The 19,048-nt window shown below is 38.9% G+C and overlaps 2 protein-coding genes across 3 annotated transcripts; both read right to left on the reverse strand.

Moving 5' to 3' along the window:
• Positions 1–1,180: 1,180 nt before the first annotated feature.
• endou2 (endonuclease, polyU-specific 2) lies at positions 1,181–6,293 on the reverse strand. Its single transcript, XM_062432530.1, has 6 exons — positions 6,192–6,293; positions 4,971–5,073; positions 3,548–3,669; positions 3,172–3,284; positions 2,602–2,755; positions 1,181–1,435 (listed from the first exon to the last, which is right to left on the reverse strand). Exons 1-6 carry the CDS (start codon positions 6,291–6,293, stop codon positions 1,181–1,183), a joined length of 849 nt encoding a protein of 282 aa, XP_062288514.1.
• A 2,814-nt stretch (positions 6,294–9,107) lies between these two features.
• Positions 9,108–18,511, reverse strand: rnf14 (ring finger protein 14). 2 transcript variants are annotated; one of them, XM_062432684.1, is made up of 10 exons: positions 18,446–18,466; positions 16,237–16,275; positions 15,561–15,719; positions 15,282–15,412; positions 14,867–15,056; positions 13,174–13,550; positions 12,793–13,021; positions 11,183–11,355; positions 10,867–10,997; positions 9,108–10,742 (listed from the first exon to the last, which is right to left on the reverse strand). In XM_062432684.1, the coding sequence occupies exons 3-10, from the start codon at positions 15,709–15,711 to the stop codon at positions 10,682–10,684; spliced, it is 1,443 nt and encodes a 480-aa protein (XP_062288668.1). In that variant the 5' UTR covers positions 15,712–15,719; positions 16,237–16,275; positions 18,446–18,466; the 3' UTR covers positions 9,108–10,681. The 2 variants fall into 2 exon arrangements, with proteins under 2 accessions (XP_062288668.1, XP_062288669.1); XM_062432685.1 differs by lacking the exon at positions 16,237–16,275 and having other exon boundaries at positions 18,446–18,511.
• Between the last annotated feature and the right edge of the window lie 537 nt (positions 18,512–19,048).

Consider the following 19,048-nt stretch of genomic DNA (forward strand, 5'->3'; position numbering starts at 1 on the left):
ACTTGTGCTCTTATTTTGAAACCAAATCTGACGTGTTTCCTGTCTACTCTTTCTAACTTGACGCAGTTCTTGCTCGCCAAGCGATTGACGTCATCGTCACAACAAACCTTCTACCGCCCCCTTTGAGACCAAGTGAAACAACCACGACTATTAGTTTTTTTTAAATGTCACTCTTATGTGAGTAAATAACACTGAAAAAAACACAGCAACAGTCAACAATCAACAGAATATAATGTCAAGTATGCTGTTTATTCTGTTCTTAAAAAAACATGTGAACTCTTCAAACATTTTTGTAACATGGAATCACAGGTAAAATGTGTGAAAAATATTAGTATAGGATGACATGTAGTTTGCTTCTATACGTGTCAGTGTAGTATAGAAGCAAATTATAGCAGATTATTGGAACCACATAATGAGGAGAATGACAAATGAGACCATGCGCAAAGTTTAGAGGGAAAAATCACTATTTGGTGGAGCTTTTAACTCATAGACATCTGAAATGTGACCCCGACTACACTGTTAGCTGGTTCACCATCAGTTTTTGGACTTTTTCTCTAATCTTTGATCTTAAAATATTTGATCATTTTAAAATGTATTGAAATGAAACCCTGTTCAAAGTTTAGAGGGAACAATCACTATTTGGTGGAGCTGTTAACAACTCATAGACAGCTAAAATGTGACCCTGACTGCACACTGCTTTTTTGTAAGCCAAAAGGGTTGGAAACTACTGGTTTCATCTTTAACAATGTGTTGTATTTTAAAAGCTTGTTGTATTATCCATTGTGTCAAATCTTCACCTGAAAAGTAACCAAAACTGTGAAATAAATGTAATGGAGTAGAAAGTATAATATTTCCCTCTGAAATGTAGTGGAGTGGAAGTATAAAGTAGCACCAAATGGAAAAACTCAAGTTTTTAAAAGAAAAAGTACCTCAAAACTGTATTTAAGTATAGCGCTTGAGTAAATGTACTTAGTTACTTTCCACCACTGTCACTTTTTTGTCAACACACTCTCAGAATAGGCATCAGTGTGCAGAAACAACAAAAACAAATGCAACTGGTTCTTGTAAGGTTTTATTGTATCTTTATGTAAAATAAAAAAGACAACAACAATACCTGGGACATTTTGTATGCAAGCTCAAGTAATGGAGAAGTTATATCTCAAACTGATTGCAAGTCCAGTTACTTATGTTTATGGTAATTAATGAGCACAGGGTAAGTGGTTCCTATGTGCTTTTGGTTGTAGTGGTGGCAAACGATCTCCACCTCATAGAAACTGAAATGGACTTTGACACGCTCGTTGGGTGAGGTGAGGAAACAGAGAGTGTAGAGGGCGAACTCGAACTCGGGACTGACGCCGATGAAGATGCTGCCCTTGGGCTTTATACCGTTCTTCCAGCTGAACTGTAACGCCAGGATGTGTTTGTTCTCGTCGGGCTGCAGAGAGATGGAAAAGAAATGTCAAGTACTGGAAGAAGAAGGGAGGAGAGGAACCATGAGAGATGGAGGAATTTGGAAGGGTTGTTTGACAAAAGCAGCTGTGGCCTTGTTGAGTCTAAACAATCTGAGGAGAGGACAGAGACAGACAGAAGTGAGACAGATGTGATACTGAAGCAGACTCCTGCTGTTTAATGTGTTTTCCACTTTCTACACATGACATACTGTAGGAACACAGAGATGAAACAGAAACATACACATATTTTTGTGGAGATTACCCCATTGGTTTACAGTAGTGAACATAATTGTGTCTAATGTTCAAGACAAATACTTTAATATAACATCATAACTTTATTTGTAGAGCAGCAAATCAACAAACATGTTAGTAAAAAAATGCTGTGTTTAAAACTAGAGAGAACTGGAAGCTGGGTGTGGAGAAGAGAAATATGCGGTAAGTGACCACAAATACCTCAAAACATGGTTTCATATTTAAAAATGTTGTTCTGGATCCCTTTTTTTTGTTTTATTTGCTAAAAAAGTTAGTCTTTGTTTGATAATAATGACTTGGCATAGAGTATATTCTATCACTTACAGATTTTACTGACCAAGGAGTAAATATTCCCCAGAACTTGGTGTAAAGCTTAACAAAAAAACCTTAAAAACAACTTACACAGCACATACGGTAAGTGGTATCATTTTCTCAGTGACTTGCGTCACAGACTAAGGTTAAAAAGACAGAGAGCTGAAGGTGAGAAAGAAAACTTGGTCACAGCAGGATGTGAGGTTTCTCATCAGCATGCAAGAAAGATGGGGGCAGAAAGAGAGCAAAGAGGCAACTTGGTGAAGACCGGGGGAGACAGTAGAGAGATTTGTTAAATATAGATGGATGTGTGATGTAGAAATGTTAAAAGTTGGCTGTTTAAAGGGACACATGATGGTCTATAGATGAATTATGAAGTTTAAAAGTGTGTTGTCTTAAAAAGAGTCAGAAAACATTCAATTCTAAGTGCAAAAACAAGCTGAATAATACTTGACAAGTACAATAATGTTTATCCACTATTATATATACTGTATGATATCATACAGATTCACTAGTGCTGAAAATATATTATTGCCCCAGTTTTGTATATTTTAGATGGAGCCAGAAACACCCAGCGACAGTGTACCTGGGGTGAATTTGCAGTGACGCTGTAGCCTTTGTAATCGATGTGTCCCAGCTTCTCTTGTAAGTAGAGCTGGATCCAGTTGTGAAAGCCGATGACGGTCCGCCCTCCTCTCGTCTCTCCAACAAAGACGTGTTCAAACCCTGAAGAGTCTGGCCTGGTGTGAGATAGAGAAGAAGAACGTCAGACCACAAACACCTTTGCTGATGCGTTTTCATGCTGATGCGCTGTAAGCTTTGCAGCCTTTAGAGTCAGTTATTTGTTATAAGCAGATAAACATTTTTAAAAAGTGTAATTTTGTCATAAGCTGAGCTCAATATATTGTTAATTTCAATGAATATGGAGCCATATAACTCTAAATTCTACTACGTAGAATCAATTAGAAATGACCAAATTCTATTAAATCTTGTGTGATTTGTGTTTAGTGGCTTCTTTCTTCCTGAAACAGCTACAGATAAAACATTTTCACTATCGACAAGTCTGACTCAGTTGCTCAGAGTAAGACAGTCGCCATCATAGTGGCAGATTCCACTGGTGAAATGACATTCAAGTGCCGTGCCAGCGTCCACCCACCTGCTGGATCCTCTCCTTGCATAAAGTTCAAACCAGATCCTGTACAGCTGCTCCTTGAATTGTGTCTCATCCTTAGGAGAGAGGTTCTTCTCTGCCAGGTATTTATGAGCTATCTGAAACAAACAGGAACTAAAGTGAATAAAGTGTTGTCTTTAAGTTTAGTGTTGGTGTAGCGTTAGCTGATTTTGCATTTGCATGATTTTTCCTTTTATAATTTAGTTCATCAAAGAATTACATCCACAAGTTATTTTCTCTTGTATTTATCTAATTTGTTTTTAATTTCTATTTTATTTGCATTGTTGTTCCGCAATAGTTGGAACTTATTGTCATTGTCACGGCCACACGGTTTATTTTCCCAAAAATTCTCAACCGGTACCTTCATAGTGGGAGTCTTAACGATGGAGTCCAGGAACTTGTGGTTCTCTGCCACCTCCTCAGGGGTTACGATTTCTGGCTCGCCGGTGTCACTCACATAGTTATCCAAGAGGGAGATAAAGGCTGCAGAAACAGATTTGTCTTGTTTTAGTAATGATGTAACTTTTCAACACCAATACAATAATAGGAAACGTGTAGTTATCAGCATACTGTGTTAAAATGCTTTCCAAGCCAGGAAGCACTGATATAATGAACATTACGATGTCAACTGAGCAGTATAGCAAATGCAGAAGCCTTCAGCTCATTAGAGTTTAGACAGAAACAGTTTGTAAAAAGAGTTTGTTTTGAGAGGTAAACTCCATTTCTTAAATCAAAATTCTATCATAATTATAATGTGAGAACACTGCCATCTAGTTTTTGCTACTTTGCTATTTTAGCTTTTCTTAATACAGTAAAACTTCAAATATTCTTCTTCATCAAGCAGCAGCACATTTCCAATCACCGTTTATCTGCTTGAGCTGTTTTCTTTCAGTTATAGTGTCGCCTATATGATGCCCATGTGGTTAACCAGCTGTGCAGAATATAGAACTGCAAACTGACAGTGATGCATGGTACATGTGTTTGTTCAACAGGGTCATCATCAACACCGGGTATAACTTTGCTCTCATGTACCCTCAAACAGTTTAAATAGCTATTCTTAAAATCTTATTGTACTGAAAAAAAGTCTAAAAACTGAGGTTTATTGTCTACTTGGATACATTTGGTTTAAGAAATGAAAGAGGATCACTGCTCTAGAAATTAGGTGATGGATAAGCAAAGCAAGTTGCTAGAGAGTAGTGGACAAACAGTACAAAACTAGCAAGAGGGAGGGGGGATACTCCTTTTTTCAATGGGACACCGGCCTCAGACTGAACTCTGAATACCAGCAGTTACATAACTTATGTCCCTATACAGCTCTATGTGAGGACACTGCCTTCTCTGACATGCTGCACAACATGAATCTGGGAGTGCACCCGAGCGCCAGAAGGAAGAGCGCAAATGAAGCAGAGGACAGTGTTTGGACAAGAGCATCTTAATGCAACATAACGTAGCGAGCCAGCGCAGTGAACCCTGCCTGCTCTGTGATTATGCAACACGCCACTGTTCGTCATAAGGAGATTAGGAGTAGATGAAAAGGCTTTACTCTGACGGGAGGTGACGAGGAGGGTAGTATCAAACTGGCAAACGATGCAGTGGAATATGCAACATTTTGTGTGTACAGTAAGCAACAAGAACAGACTTGTACCCATCCAAAATATCTCACTGTAAGATGCTTCATCCCAGAGAAACAGGTGTGAGACACTGTATATTAAGGCACAAAGAAAGACAACTCACTTTTGAAGTCTGTATATCTTCCTCAAAACGCATTACCTTCACACACTTACCTAAAAAAGTCTCCTTTTTGAAAATGTTCTCATTGACAAATGTAAACAGAGGATATCCTGCTCCATCGTTGTCGTCATTGAGCATGCTGTCTCCAGCTTTGCCCTGCAGCAGAAAGAGAATCACTCCAACTCAAGTGTTTGCTTTGGTTAAATAGTTAATACAGGCTCACACCTATTATCTTCCTGTTACACAGATGTTCTTCTTGTGTGCTTCTAATGACAACATTTGCACTGAATCAGAGATACCTTTGCAACATGCATGTATTGCCAATACGTGAGACAAAAACTGAAACTATTATGAGTAAAAATATAAATTTGGATGTACTGTTTGTGTTTTATTCAGATGGCCAGGCTGTAGAGAAGAACTGTGACATCCAACAGAATTTAAAATAAATATACAAACACAACTACTGTCCCCCAAGCTCCCACAATAATAACATCATTCATCATGCTCTCCCCCATTTTCTCCACACTGTATTCTCTGACCATCTAATTCACATAATTCCCATTTGTGACTGGCACATACATGTTTTTTACTTCTTCAGTAGGTCTTCAATAGTTGTTATTCTTTTCATACTAAAATGGGAAAGCATACAAAAGCCCTCTCAGCCTGTCACCTCATACAGTGATTCAACTCTGTTTGCAACGGCAAAACAGCGCCCACTCTCTGTTATGTGCGTTAAGGCAAACTGATTTCATGGTAAATTCACAATGTACAATGAAGTGTGTAGACCATTTTATTCTCCAGAATATTGATAACATAGTTACATTTATTTTATGGATATTTATTGATGCAAGTTGCTGTAAAATGGCATAATACATATAATGAGTCTTTTGTTCTATGGATAGTCATGTGATCAATTCTAATTGTATCAATCACAAAAGTATGTGTGTGTGTGTGTGTGTGTGTGTGTGTGTGTGTGTGTGTGTGTGTGTGTGTGTGTGTGTGTGTGTGTGTGTGTGTGTGTGTGTGTGTGTGTGTGTGTGTGTGTGTGTGTGTGTGTGTGTGCTACTTGTGAGGACAAATTTCAGACTTGACACTAGTTGATTGAGGAAAAGCTTGTCCAACTGAGCACGAAAGTTGTGTCTTCAATTGATAAAACACTGATTTTTGGGTCGGTGGTAAAGTCAGGGTTGGGGTAAAGTCTCCAGGAAACTAATGTAAGTCAATATAATTTCTTCAAAAGTGACCATGACAACGTGTGTTTGTGAGTGCTGCACCTGCAGAGAGATCCTGTAGTCTTGTCCAGGTTTGAGTCTGTTGACATCGTTGTCCCATAGTTCCTGCACCATGGCCGACAGCTCTCTGTCACTCTCAATCATGATACAACCGCTCGGTTGGGTTCTTGGCCCCGCAGTGGAAGAGCTGTGGATGGTTTGGTCTCAGAGCGTCTCTGACAGGAAAAAACAAACAAGACAAAAACAGTTAACAAAACTTCTGCTGCTGAAGGTTTGGAGTAACTTGTGAGACATGTGAGCAGGTTTGAGGTAGTGGTAACTTATATTTCATGTTTATTTCCGTACATTTAAGATATTGCACATTTTAGTTTTTTGTTGTTGTTGTTTTTCCTATGCTAAAATGTGATTTAAGACCTCTTAAAATCAAACCTCTTTTTTCAAAGCATTTAGTTTACTAAGACATTAATTGATTTTTAAGATTCAAGCAATTAACTTTTGTCAGTTACTGAGTTCTTAAATAGATACATTCAAATCGTATGAGGTGTGTTTGACTTGAAGAGCACTTTATTAATAATTCATTTGTTACTCATACATTTTCAAAGACAAGTTTATTGAGGCATTTATTCTCCTTCAAATACTTCTAGCTCTCAGAAATGAGAGCACTAATGAACATCGTGTACAGTAGATCTATACAAACAAAAGGTCTTTAGTTACACAGGTGAGAACTGGTATTTCTCTACCGAGGAATAGAGGTTGGTGAATAATAAAGGGGAAAACTGAGCGTATGTGCTGTGTGAAATTTGAGAAGTGGAAAATGAATCCCATTTTCTTTTGTAATGTGCATCCTGTGAAGATTTAAGTCATTTTCCATGAAATGGTTCAACGCAACCCTGAAATCTTCTGTTGAACACAGGATTTTTTGATATTTGTTTTAGATTTATTTAATCTTGATAACTGTGTCTTTAAAGTCCTGAAAAGAAGAGAAAAATCAATTATTGTGAAAATATGATTGTGACAATTATTCAAATTGGTTTTCTTTATTTTATTTTACTTTTGACTAGTTATGTAGTATTGACTGAAAATGTCATTTATTTGAGGTATTTGAAGCACATGTGGGCTGAGCATAGTTGATAAACGTCACTCATTCAACCATTCATTCATATTTAACAATCCCAAGCTAAAGATAGCTTTAATTAATAAAGGTGATAAACAAAACGCCATCATATCAAAATGTTACTATAAGAATATTTTACGAGTTGATTTAGCACGTTTGTTCCCAGAAAGATCATTTTAATAGTAAAAACTTTACACATAATCACTTAACACTGGTTATCATGAAGGTAATGTGGTCCTGTAAATATAGCTTCCCCCAGGCGGAGCTTTTCCATACCACTCAACACTTGTGCATCACCACTGCATTCCCCAAAATCATGGCTGACAATATGTCTCACATCCATGATACTGAGCTCTGGGAACTTCACCACCCTTAACACCGCTGTCTGCGTCCCCATCAGCCACCACATCAAAATCCACAAAATCCACTGACCTTTTCCTTTCGAGTGCTGTCCTGCTGCTCTTATGGTTGATTGAGGAGAAAGCGATTAATTCTTATATGTTGGTGAGGTTCCTCAGTGGTGGCCAGGTGCTGCTGCTGGTGGCTTCCTGTGTTTGTGAGAGCAGGTGTCTTTAGGGGCATAGTAACAGTCCAGTCAGTCGGCCAGTCTGTCTGTCAGCGAGTATGGAGAAAGACAGAGGCTGGGGGGGACATAGAGCACGAGGCAGGGGATGGGACATGACAGGAGAGAGGGGCCATTTTAAAGGGTTATCCCCTGTCAGCAACTCTAGCCAAAGGGATTACACAATGTTGTCTCTTTTCAATCTCAGGCTAAAATGTGGGCTCTTTGTTTCTTTAGTATTTCATTGTTTCTCTGTCTATCACAGCACAACCTCGGGATTACAGGGTAAATATGGGTCATGTTTCAGGTAACCAGATGTTGTAAAGGTATAGTTAAAGGTGCACTTGAAGTAGCACAGAGAGCTAATTTTTTAAACCCAACTATAAATACTCTCGGTTTGGGATATTTTCTCTGGTGTTTGATTTTGACCTTTTATGCTAAATGATCCATAGGCTGAATACTAAATGTTTAGTCAAAACTGTCTTAACAACATCCAAAAAACAAGGGACACTGTGAACAGCTTGGTATCAGGTTTGACCACATAGTAAAAATGTACGTTCAACAAATGAATCAGCCTTTTACTTATTTTTAAAACTTCTAAATATTGTTGTTGAAGAATGATAAATTAAAATAATATATTCTATTCTATTATAATATCTATGTAACTTTATAAACTGATTTTCATTGTATTATTCCCACTCTTTGCACTGAACGCTATAATTGTACAACCCTAAAAATGAGAGTTGGAAAAACAATTTCTTGGCTGCCCCTGTGCTCATTTAAAGTATGTACGACTTTTTAAATGAAAGTTAGCATATCATCATTTTACAGTAGCTTAGAGGAAGTCGAACGTCAACTCTTGGTAATCCAACTCAATTGTACCAACTTAGTCTTATGAGTCAGCAGTGTGTGTGTGGAAATAAAAAAGTCCACACTTCTACAAATGACAAAAGAGCTGTGATCTGAAAGAAAAAGCTCTGAAGGATTGGGACAAAATTACTGCGGATTTAACCTTTGCCTAACTGTAAAAAAAAAAAAAACAGCGAGAAATGGCAGTAAAGATGCATTGTAACGTCACATTGGTGGCAAAAGGTGTCATGTTTATATTCTGTAAAGCCTAAATGTGGTCCACAAAGGAGGTTTAGACTTTTGAGGAACAACTAAAGAGAATAAAACAGCTAACCCTAACCCTAACCCTAACCCCACAGCAACTGGAAACAATGTTGTACTGGCACCAAATCAGCATTTTTGTCTCTCATTCAATGAATTAAACAGACAAAACTGTATTAAGTGGCCATATTTATTTTGAGGAACAGAATGCTGAGTATATTTTAACAGGAATCAAACTTTTCTTAAATGAAATATGAAGTGACAGTGGGTCTGCGTTGGCGGGTAAAGTGAATCCATGTGCATTTCAAGACTGAACAAGAGATTGTCTTTTTGCTTGTCCAGACCAGCATCAATACTGACACCAGTCTGCACTTTGGAAGTAGTGAGGAGCAAATTATTCAATGTCCAAAAAAAAACTTGAGGCTAAACTGCTTGTTCGGGATAAACTGCTAAAAAATATAATTAAGTATTACAAAATACTGTTTGTATATCTAGACATTATCAAAATGCTGTGCCCCCATTTCATAAACATATTTGGCAACATTAAACAACAGCCATTGAAACAAGGATGTAAATGAATCCAGTAAAATCATTCCTAAATGCCTCGGCTGTTCACAAAGTGAGGATTTCCTTTCTCACACCACAGTCCCTGAAGATCCACTGTCAACGTCCAACACGATTACATTCTCTACAGACAAATACATGTTTCAACAAATAATCAAATCCCCCACAACCAGTGTCTCTATTTCCTTCTTTCCACACTGCTTGATTTTCATAATTAAATGTTCCTGTAAATTAACTAATCTGAGGAAAAATCTCATCTAAACATAACTGACGAAAGACGATCCTTTTAAACATTGTGTTCGTCTAAGGGAGGTATAAGAGGTTCCCATTCAGACTAAAGCTGAAAAAAACCAACAACCTTAGTTTTGGAATTATGGCTAAGTGAAGAGTCTCTGGTTTTGCCTCTGATGCTTTCATCCTGTATCTTGTTTAGATCTTGAAATTCACTTCAATATCTACCATGAAGCTTACTTTAAGAAAAGTTTGCCATCATACTTCTGACATGTAACTGAAAGCTAGCTGGATTGTAAGAAACTACACGATTTAATAACTTTAATATGACAAAGAAAGGCAAAAGCAAGACCTTCTTTAACTAGTTTTGCTGGTTAACTGGTGGCAAACGCCTTTAATTAACAAAAACTTTGTCAATGATTCCATTATGAACTCTTGATCGTTATGAACCTGTGAGATATCAAAACCATGATGTCGATGCCCAATCAGGAAAGTAGCTCTCTATACTCAATCTATTGCATATACACTTTATAAATGAGAAATTCCACCAATTTTTTTTATCTAATTAAATATAATAATAATTATATTTGATATTTTTTTAATGAAAATATCTACTTACACCACAATACCAAACTGAAATAATTTTAAATCATGTTTTGACAGCCACAGCTGAATTTCTCTCTGAGATAAAAGCTCAAACTTGCCTTTAGACGTCATTCATACCTGAATATCTCATATCTGTCTATGTTAAGTAAATATAAACAATTTACAACCCAGCAGTGAATGTTTTTTACCCAAGTTTTGGGATCATATTCAAAACACAAATGATGACACCATGGTAGTGACACTGCTGCACTACCACAGTCATAGTGTGAGTACAGGTGAAGTGATGGTTGGCTGAGATAAAGTGCATTCAGATGGAACATACAGCAGCAAAGTACTGAACTACTATCAGTCTTCTTCATCACTCCAGAAGGCATCTTCTTCATCAAGATCCACACCATGGAAGAGTCTATAACAGATAAGACAAGACACATTCAACCAACATGTTTACTGTGTAAAACAAAATAAGGAAAAGAAGAAAAGAAAAGAAAGAAAGAAATGGTGACTAAACAAAAAAAGATGTCATCACTCACTGGTTGTAACAAGGTGAATTTGGGTTGTTAAAGTGACTGTAAGGGTTGACTTTGCTGAGAACGCCCAGGCAAAGCCAACAGAAGTATCGTTTACACGAGGTACAGGTCATCTTGTTACAGCCGTCCACTTTCTAGAGAGACGGAGAGAAGACGTTGGCAGGAGAGGACTAAATTAGCATCAACAGGTTACAGTTAATTTATCTACTGTGTACAATGTTAAGAATGAGATTAAATATGCTGCGCGTTTCATATTCAAAACAAAGCTCAAAGTCTGTGCTACTGTGGTACTGTACTGTTACCAGCAGGGGAAGCACACCTGTATATTAGTGCCACAGCGTGGGCAGCATTTGCAGTTCTCATTGAGCCAGTCTCTGCTAAAGGACTCTTCCACTGCTTTCTGGATCACCCTCTTTCCAAAGCGTTGCTCCATGAACTTTTTACCCTCAGTAGTGGCTGACAGGTATTCATCTTTGAGGTTACGCAATTCATCTGTGGCAAGACAAAAAACAAAAAAACAAGATGAAGGTTAGGATTCATACAAACAAAAATTAATTCTCTGTCTTTTACCATCCTCTTACAGCAATCTCTCTATAATATTTTTACCCTTCTAGCACAAATTATTACTTTTCTAACTAGTATTACTCACAATGTCTTAACTCCATAAATAACTGTACAGTTAGCTTTAGTTCATATAGTCCTGCAGCAGACCAATACAAGAGGATGAGTGAGAGATAATTTGACAATGAATCTAATAAACAAAAAACACAGGGGGACATTTTTTAATTAATTAGGTAAACATTTTGAAACAGAATTGTCTCCCTGCTTCTAATTCACAAAACCAACCCTTTCATTTTGAAGGCATTATTAGACGCTCAATAAGCCAACCTGTTGCCACAAAGCTTCAAAAGTGCAACCATTTGATTAATGTGTGTTATGTAGAAACTGAACTTGTTTCAACAAGGTAAGAGTTTTAAAAAGCAACTTTAATTCCTATAAAGCGATTTATGAAATTAGGCTTTTACCTGACAACAGCATTAAATGACATCACTAACAACACTAACAAAAGACTCTTCTCTTGTTACCCTTATAAAAGTGCAGACCTGCCAACCGTGGCAAAATATTTTGAGTACCACTTGTGTCATGCGACTTTTGCAACTCCATTGCTTTGCACACCGTGCCTTACCTGTGCTGACAGCCACATGTTAACTGAATTGAATTATTTCAATACTTATTTAATTAAAATGGTAATAATTTATTTTGTATATTGCAATAGGTGTTTTTATTTTCAAGAGTGTAATAATTAAATTGGCTTACAGCACATAAGCACACATCACCAGGGCTAATTTATATCTTATTACCTGCAGCTCCCTGGTGGCTTATGTCCATCATAATTGCACACTGTGCAAATTCATGATATGGGACTTTAGAGGGTCGGAAGCATGGCCACTGTTCTTGATATTTCATCAAAAACTTCTGGGGGACATGGACCCTCTTCTTTTTGTCAGGTCAAAAGGGGAGGGTCATTAGGGGAACATGATCGATAGATTTGCTAGAAGACACTGGCAGGTCTGCTGACACACACAGACACACAGTTTACCTTTCTAACCGCCAGCTGCAGCAAGTAGCGGAACAGGGAGGGAGGCAGAGGGCAGGAGGCAGGGAGGAGGGGGAGCGGGGATGTTACGCTATAGGTTTGGCAGGCTCGTTATTCTCCGCTACTGAAACTGCTTCACCAAGCTGCTGCATCGTGCGGTCAGACATGAGTACTACACGCGCACATTTCCCACAGAACTCACAAGTCAGCTTTTTGCATAGTTTAGAGAGGCGAGTTGTACCAGCGTATTTAGATGTCAAATTGCGTACCTGCTACGCAAAATGCGTACAGGTTGGCGGGCCCGAAAGTGTCTGTATTTTCAGCGACATTACCTGCATTGATTTTACAGTGGGAGAGACCATGATAGCCCAGCTTGCACAGTGTACAAAAGGCATACTGGCAGGCTGAGCAAATGCCCATGGTTGTGTCTGGCTCCACCATAACAGCGGTGCCACAGGACAGGCGGGGACAGTAGACCACGTCTGCCATGAGGTCTAGACTGGACTGGAGCAGCAAACGGTCATAGCGGGCAAACAGCTCCTCATCCACCAGCTGCTTCACCTGACAGATGAAACCAACAGGAAGAGGAATTGGTTCATTACATATGATGGGGTTGGGAAACGTTTAAAATACAATTAGAGGGTGAATTTGAACAATTGTGAAGTGTGAGATAAATGCCTGTTTTGGATAAACATACTGTACCACTTTCTTACCTGGGAAGGTGTGGCTAAGGAGTTACATTTGGGCTCAGGGCAATTAAGGCACTGAACGTTGCCATCCCGTATTTGGATCTGGAAGTATTCAGTCATGCAGGCCTTGCAGTAGACATGCTGGCACTCCTTAAAGCAGAGGCAGTTGGAGCCCAGTTTGTCTACAAAGCAGATCCCGCAGCAGAACACCTTGCAGTCAAATGCTCTCTGGCGCTGCGCCTCGTCAAAGTCCAGAAGCTGAGGTAGAAGGTCGGCACGTGGGTCCATCAACAGAACAGCCCGAGGGTCCAGTTGAGAAGACTGTGGTTCACACTTTTCCTTCTTGACTTCTCTTTTCTTCTCCTCAGCTATTTCTGAATGACTCCCACCTTGAGTCAGAGCTGAACAAAATTGTGAAACGTTATTGATCATCCCTCGAAAAAATACCAAAATATACATGTAATGAGTTATCACAACTAATGCAATTCTAGTCACCATATATCTGTGCTCCTAACAATTAATTGAGATAAATATACGCATTAAGGAAAAATTATCTATTTTTACAGTAAAAATACTTGTTATGGGGGATTTTAGTTAGCATTTATCATATAAAGCACTTGTTTGAGATACCATTAAATGTTTCATAACAATTAAAGAAGAGCGGATAAATGTTATAGGCATACTTTGGAACATTTTCTTAAAAAACACAATGTATAGACAAAACTAATTCCCTCTCCATCATCTATTATGACCCATTAGAAGTGTGTGGCGATGTATGCATCTACAGACTCATCACTCTGACTGCATTTTCTTATTTTCTTATTATTTTGTTGTGTTCGGGACGCTTCTGGGTGTCCACTTTGGGCAGTGGGTGTGTAGCCCCCAGCCAATAACAGCATGCAGGGTGTGAGGTTGAAACTCTGTAAGAACATAGCGACCAGGTGACATTAATGTCTCCGACTCTCTCCTCTGCTCTCTGTTTGTGTCATGGATGTATAAAAACAACATGTTTCTGTGTCTTTTTGACTGACGGCAGGGCTAAGCTTCACACACACACACACACACACACACACACACACACACACACACACACACACACACACACACACACACACACACACACACACACACACACACACACACACACACACACACACACACACACACACACACACGCAGAGCAGAGAGGCCACAGCAGACGGGATAACAACGTGCTCTTCAGGTGCATTCAGACCAACTTCAGCAATGCAGCACCTTCCCACAGGGTTTTGTAGAGGTGTGGACATGTTTATTTGTGCTTTATAGCATAACCACCATGAAACAATCAGAAAATTACTTTTCATGTCACATTTTTTTCTCGTCACCGCTGCTCCCTCTCTTCATTTACCCTGAGCTAGCTCAACCATCTTGCACACGCTCTCAGCTCACTCTGGTGTTTGAGCCGGGAAGGAGGGGCCAACTCTGAATGTTATGTTTAAAAAACGACAACCCAAAAATCCTGCATAGTATGCCTTTAATTGCTGGCGCTATACTTATTTAATCTACAGTGTCAGCAAAACACAAGAATAGCACAGCAGCATATTTGTACTTGTACTGACCTAGTTTTTCTGTCAGTTCAACTCTTAATAAAAGGAAATTATGAAATATAACCTACTTTTTGTAGAAAGAGTAATGATGGCATGACTATTAAACATGGTAATATAAACACATACTTTACCTGTGGCTGCCTGGTCGGCTTTCCTGCGCTCAGCACCTGCTTTACTTCCTGCCCTCGTGACTTCAAGAGGAGACTGGATGCCCAGAAAGTCCAGAGCCTCCTCTTTTAGGAACTGGATCCATGTGAAAAGAATCACAAAGCCTTGGTTCTCCTCCCACAGCTCATCCAGGCGTCTGCACATAGAGCTCATCTGAGGAAGTAAAAAGGTAAAGTAGAGGAAACAGGTATTGAAAGTGACTGCTCAGAAACTTTCTTTGAGTGACACTATTTTACAGAAGCACAATAACTCCTTTTCAGGGTGAAGCCACTCACCTCTCCTCATTTGACACTCAATTTTAATACTATGCCAACATATGCAGGTCAGCTTTTGGATAGTGATGTAGTGAAGGATGATATTGGCCAGCATGAGTCTTACCTGTGCTCTGGTCATCCATTTACAGCTGAGAGTGAAGATTGGTGAGGATGCAGATGGATATTCTGCTGGAATCTCAAAGTTGAGCACCAAAGGAGGTAAGAAGCAGACATTATATTCAGTTTGTGTCTCTCCTGCAACAGACAGAGAAGATTTTATTATAAACCTTATTGGAGGGCATCTAACAATAGTCTCTTAATATTATTTAGAGCATTATACGAAAAGTGCCTGCAATGTCTAACTTGTCTTTCTTTCTTTACACAGCTTTAGTGACAGCTGTACCTTTGACAACAACTTTGAAATCAGGAGGGAGCTCCAGACAGAGTTGGATCTCTCCCCCCTGTGCCGACTCCGCCCGGTGGAACTCCTCTTCATCATAGATACTTGCTAAAGCAAGCAGCTCATCCTCCTGGGCTTCCTTGTCCTCAGACATTTACATTCCTGCAACAACATCAACAACAACATGTGAGAAATAACTTCATCATCTTGAAAGTCAACAAAAACGAATCAAGAGCAGCAGTGACACATCAATGTAGTAAAGGTCAAGAGTGACAAATATCACACAGTCAGAGAGAGGACCAACTAATCACCTTTATCACTATTATCAATACAAATACAAAAGCAGCATTGGACACCTTTATACACTTCTACCCTTTTGTGTATTGATTCATTGATCAATTGTTGGTCAAAATTATTCAAGTCTGTCTTAAAACGACAGTCAGGTGTCCATATGAACACTGAAAGAGGTTTTTCTTGCTGTAATCCTTCCTCCTGCTCTTACTGGTTATTATTAAAAGATCCCCTTCAAATGTGCTTTCAGTGTAAGTCATGTAATCCACAGAGTGTCCATGCAGTCATTTTGTGCAAAAACACATTTAAACTTTTATCTGAAGCTTATATGAAGCTTCACCAAACTGATATCAAGTGAATATTTATAGCCACATTTACAGTCTCTTACCATCAAATTCCCTCTTTGTGTTTCTTAAGACAGTGTGAGCTGTGGTTGAAGAAAGAAATAGAGGGACATTGGCACTAAAATCAATCAATGTGTAAGTATTAATGAAAAATAAAACATTTTGTCTCAAGTGTTCCACTTATTCAACATTTATATTCTGTGTATGTGTTTGGCACATTTAATATTCATGCAGACCCCAACAGGTACAAAACCCAGGCCTACTTGGCAGCAACTGAATATGAAATATAAAAATATAGCTCAAACAAGTCAGGTGTAATTTCATTACAAGCAATTGTGATGTTGTTTAGTCTGCCCTCATTAAACAGCATTCAGTGGCTACATTCAACATGTGATATATTTCAGTAGTTAGTGAAATCTTCTAAGCAAAAAAGAGAGTCAATTTTTCAGCCATCCCAACACTGCCAGTATTTAATATTGTATATTTGAAAGCAACACCTAAATGCCTTTATACATACAACACTACCAAAGTGTAAACGTTTCAGTGCAAGAGTCACATTTCTTTTTTCTTTCTTTTTTTAAAGATTTATGTTTGGGCACTTTCACCTTAATTTAACATTAGCTGGTATAAAGGTTGACAGGAAACAGTGAGAGAGAAAGAGAGGAAAGACCTGCAGGAATCGCAGGTCCTCGCTGGAATCGAACCAGGGACACTGTCATTATGAGGCGTGCGCAGTAACCACTTGGCTATCAATAACTTTCAAATATTACGTGTCTGACAGCGTGACAGACGGTTGCCTTGGTAACATGCTCAGCTTCACAGATGTTACATATAAAACTGCCATTGGCAAAGAAAAAAACCAAGTGCAACACAAAGAATGTCCACAATGTGTCGTACAGACGATACGAGGGCTGAGAATATTGTTCAGATAAAATGATCGATTGTACAGAAAAACGGAAACACTCAAACAGAAAATCATCAGAGAATGATAAAACATCCCAGCGGGGTCTGATCACCCTCTGACGGAGATTTCTGCTTCGTATTTGTGCTTAAATATTAACTGACTCTTTAAGAAATGTTTGACAGCTCCTTCAGTCTGCAGGCTTCAGTTAAAAAGGAGGAAAAACTCCGGGTTAGTTGAGGAAAACCTGCCAGCGAGCAGGTTAGGTTCACAGAGTATGTTGCCATGGTAATTGATTCAGAGTTAAGCTGAATTGGCTTTGTGAAACCGAAAAACCAAAGTTTCCCTCATCTCAGTGTTAACTAACTCAGAGTTTTCACTAAACCTGCTTTCTGAAACGGGCCCCAGGTTTAAAAGTTTTTGTTTATTGTTTTGGGCATTTGTTTCTCCTGTCCGAATTAAGGAAATAAACGGCTATTTTCTGGACCTTCAACCATGGTTTGGCTGCACATTCTTGGGGATGGGAAGAGCGGGGACTCTTGATCATGTTGGGCCCAGGTTCCCTAGGCCAGGGGCGTAACAATGGCCCCTGAGCTAAAATGAGTTGACACCCCTGACTTATGTTGTAAGTGTAATATAAAGGAGTCTTCTGATGATCAGTATGTACAGGAGGAATTATTATGGCAAGGCCTATTTTCATGTTAATGTGAATACCGTATTGTTAATTTAGGACAGACTTGAAAATGGTGTACTCGTCCTTTAACTCTTATCTCTATATTTATGTTGTTTACGAGGATTAGTTCACTGAAACTTTGCTGTACTTTGTACTTTGTTTACAATTCATTTACTTTGTTACTCTTGTTGTGTTTTTATTTGTTACATGTTTGAAATAAACACAAACAAACAAACAAATCCTCGTAAGACAAACATTATTAACATTGTGATATAACGTCAGCCTGCTTTAGCTAACCTTAAGCTACACAGTGGCTACCCAAAGTTAACACCCTTGCTAGCAAAAAGTTACCTTAAACCATATTATACGAGGTCGTAATTTAATGATAATATAACAGTCAGTCGTGTGGTCCTGTGGACGGGGGGAAACTAGAAAACTTATATCCAGAAGTAAGTTTCGCAGCTAGCATTAGAGGAAGGCATCGATGCTAGCTGATGTTAGCAGTGTTAAAGCTAGCTGATGTAAACAGTGACTATGGCTACAGTAGCTCGGCCCTGCTGTCACTTTTCATCCGTGGCAGCAACAAAAGCCACGTTAATTTTTTTTCTGCACAGCCGCTGTTATCCACTACATGCGTGGTAACACTGTAATAATGTGAAAATAATAACGTGGTTCTTACCTTATCCAAGCCAAGTGCTACTGACCCCTGCCTTCTGAGTTCATGGCTGTGCAGACAGGGTGTGTGTGGATCATGTGTGAATGCGCGTGTGACAGCGACGCCTGCAGGCTGGTTAGTGTACTGCGGGTTACTTAAGATTCATTTTCATTCATTAAAAGTTTGGACACACTTTCTCATTCAAGTGTGCCCAGACCTTTGTACTGTGTATTACTGCAGTAGTCTACATTTAAAACCAAATTGAAAAAAATACCCTAAAAAGGACAGTGTGGAGGCAGTGACAGAGAAGAGAAGCTATCATGGACAATTTCCCCTCATCCTCTCTATGCCGAACTGACTTGGACTCATCCAGCCATATGTCTCAAAGCGCTTGGGGGGCCCTTTTATACCATCAGTCATCAGACTGTACAACACTGCAGCTCCCAGCACCTCCCACTCACACTAAAAGACAGATGCTGTCCTTACTATGTTAATCCAAGGAACATTGCACACATGTATATAATCTCAGGAATTTCTGCATATTGCCTATTGCAGATTTATTTACACAAAGATCCAGTTCATTGTATATAGTATTTTATTTATTTAATCCTATTTTGTCTTATTTAA

The sequence above is a fragment of the Scomber scombrus genome, chromosome 14 (assembly GCF_963691925.1).
Source record: "Scomber scombrus chromosome 14, fScoSco1.1, whole genome shotgun sequence".
Classification (NCBI taxonomy): Eukaryota; Metazoa; Chordata; class Actinopteri; order Scombriformes; family Scombridae; genus Scomber; species Scomber scombrus.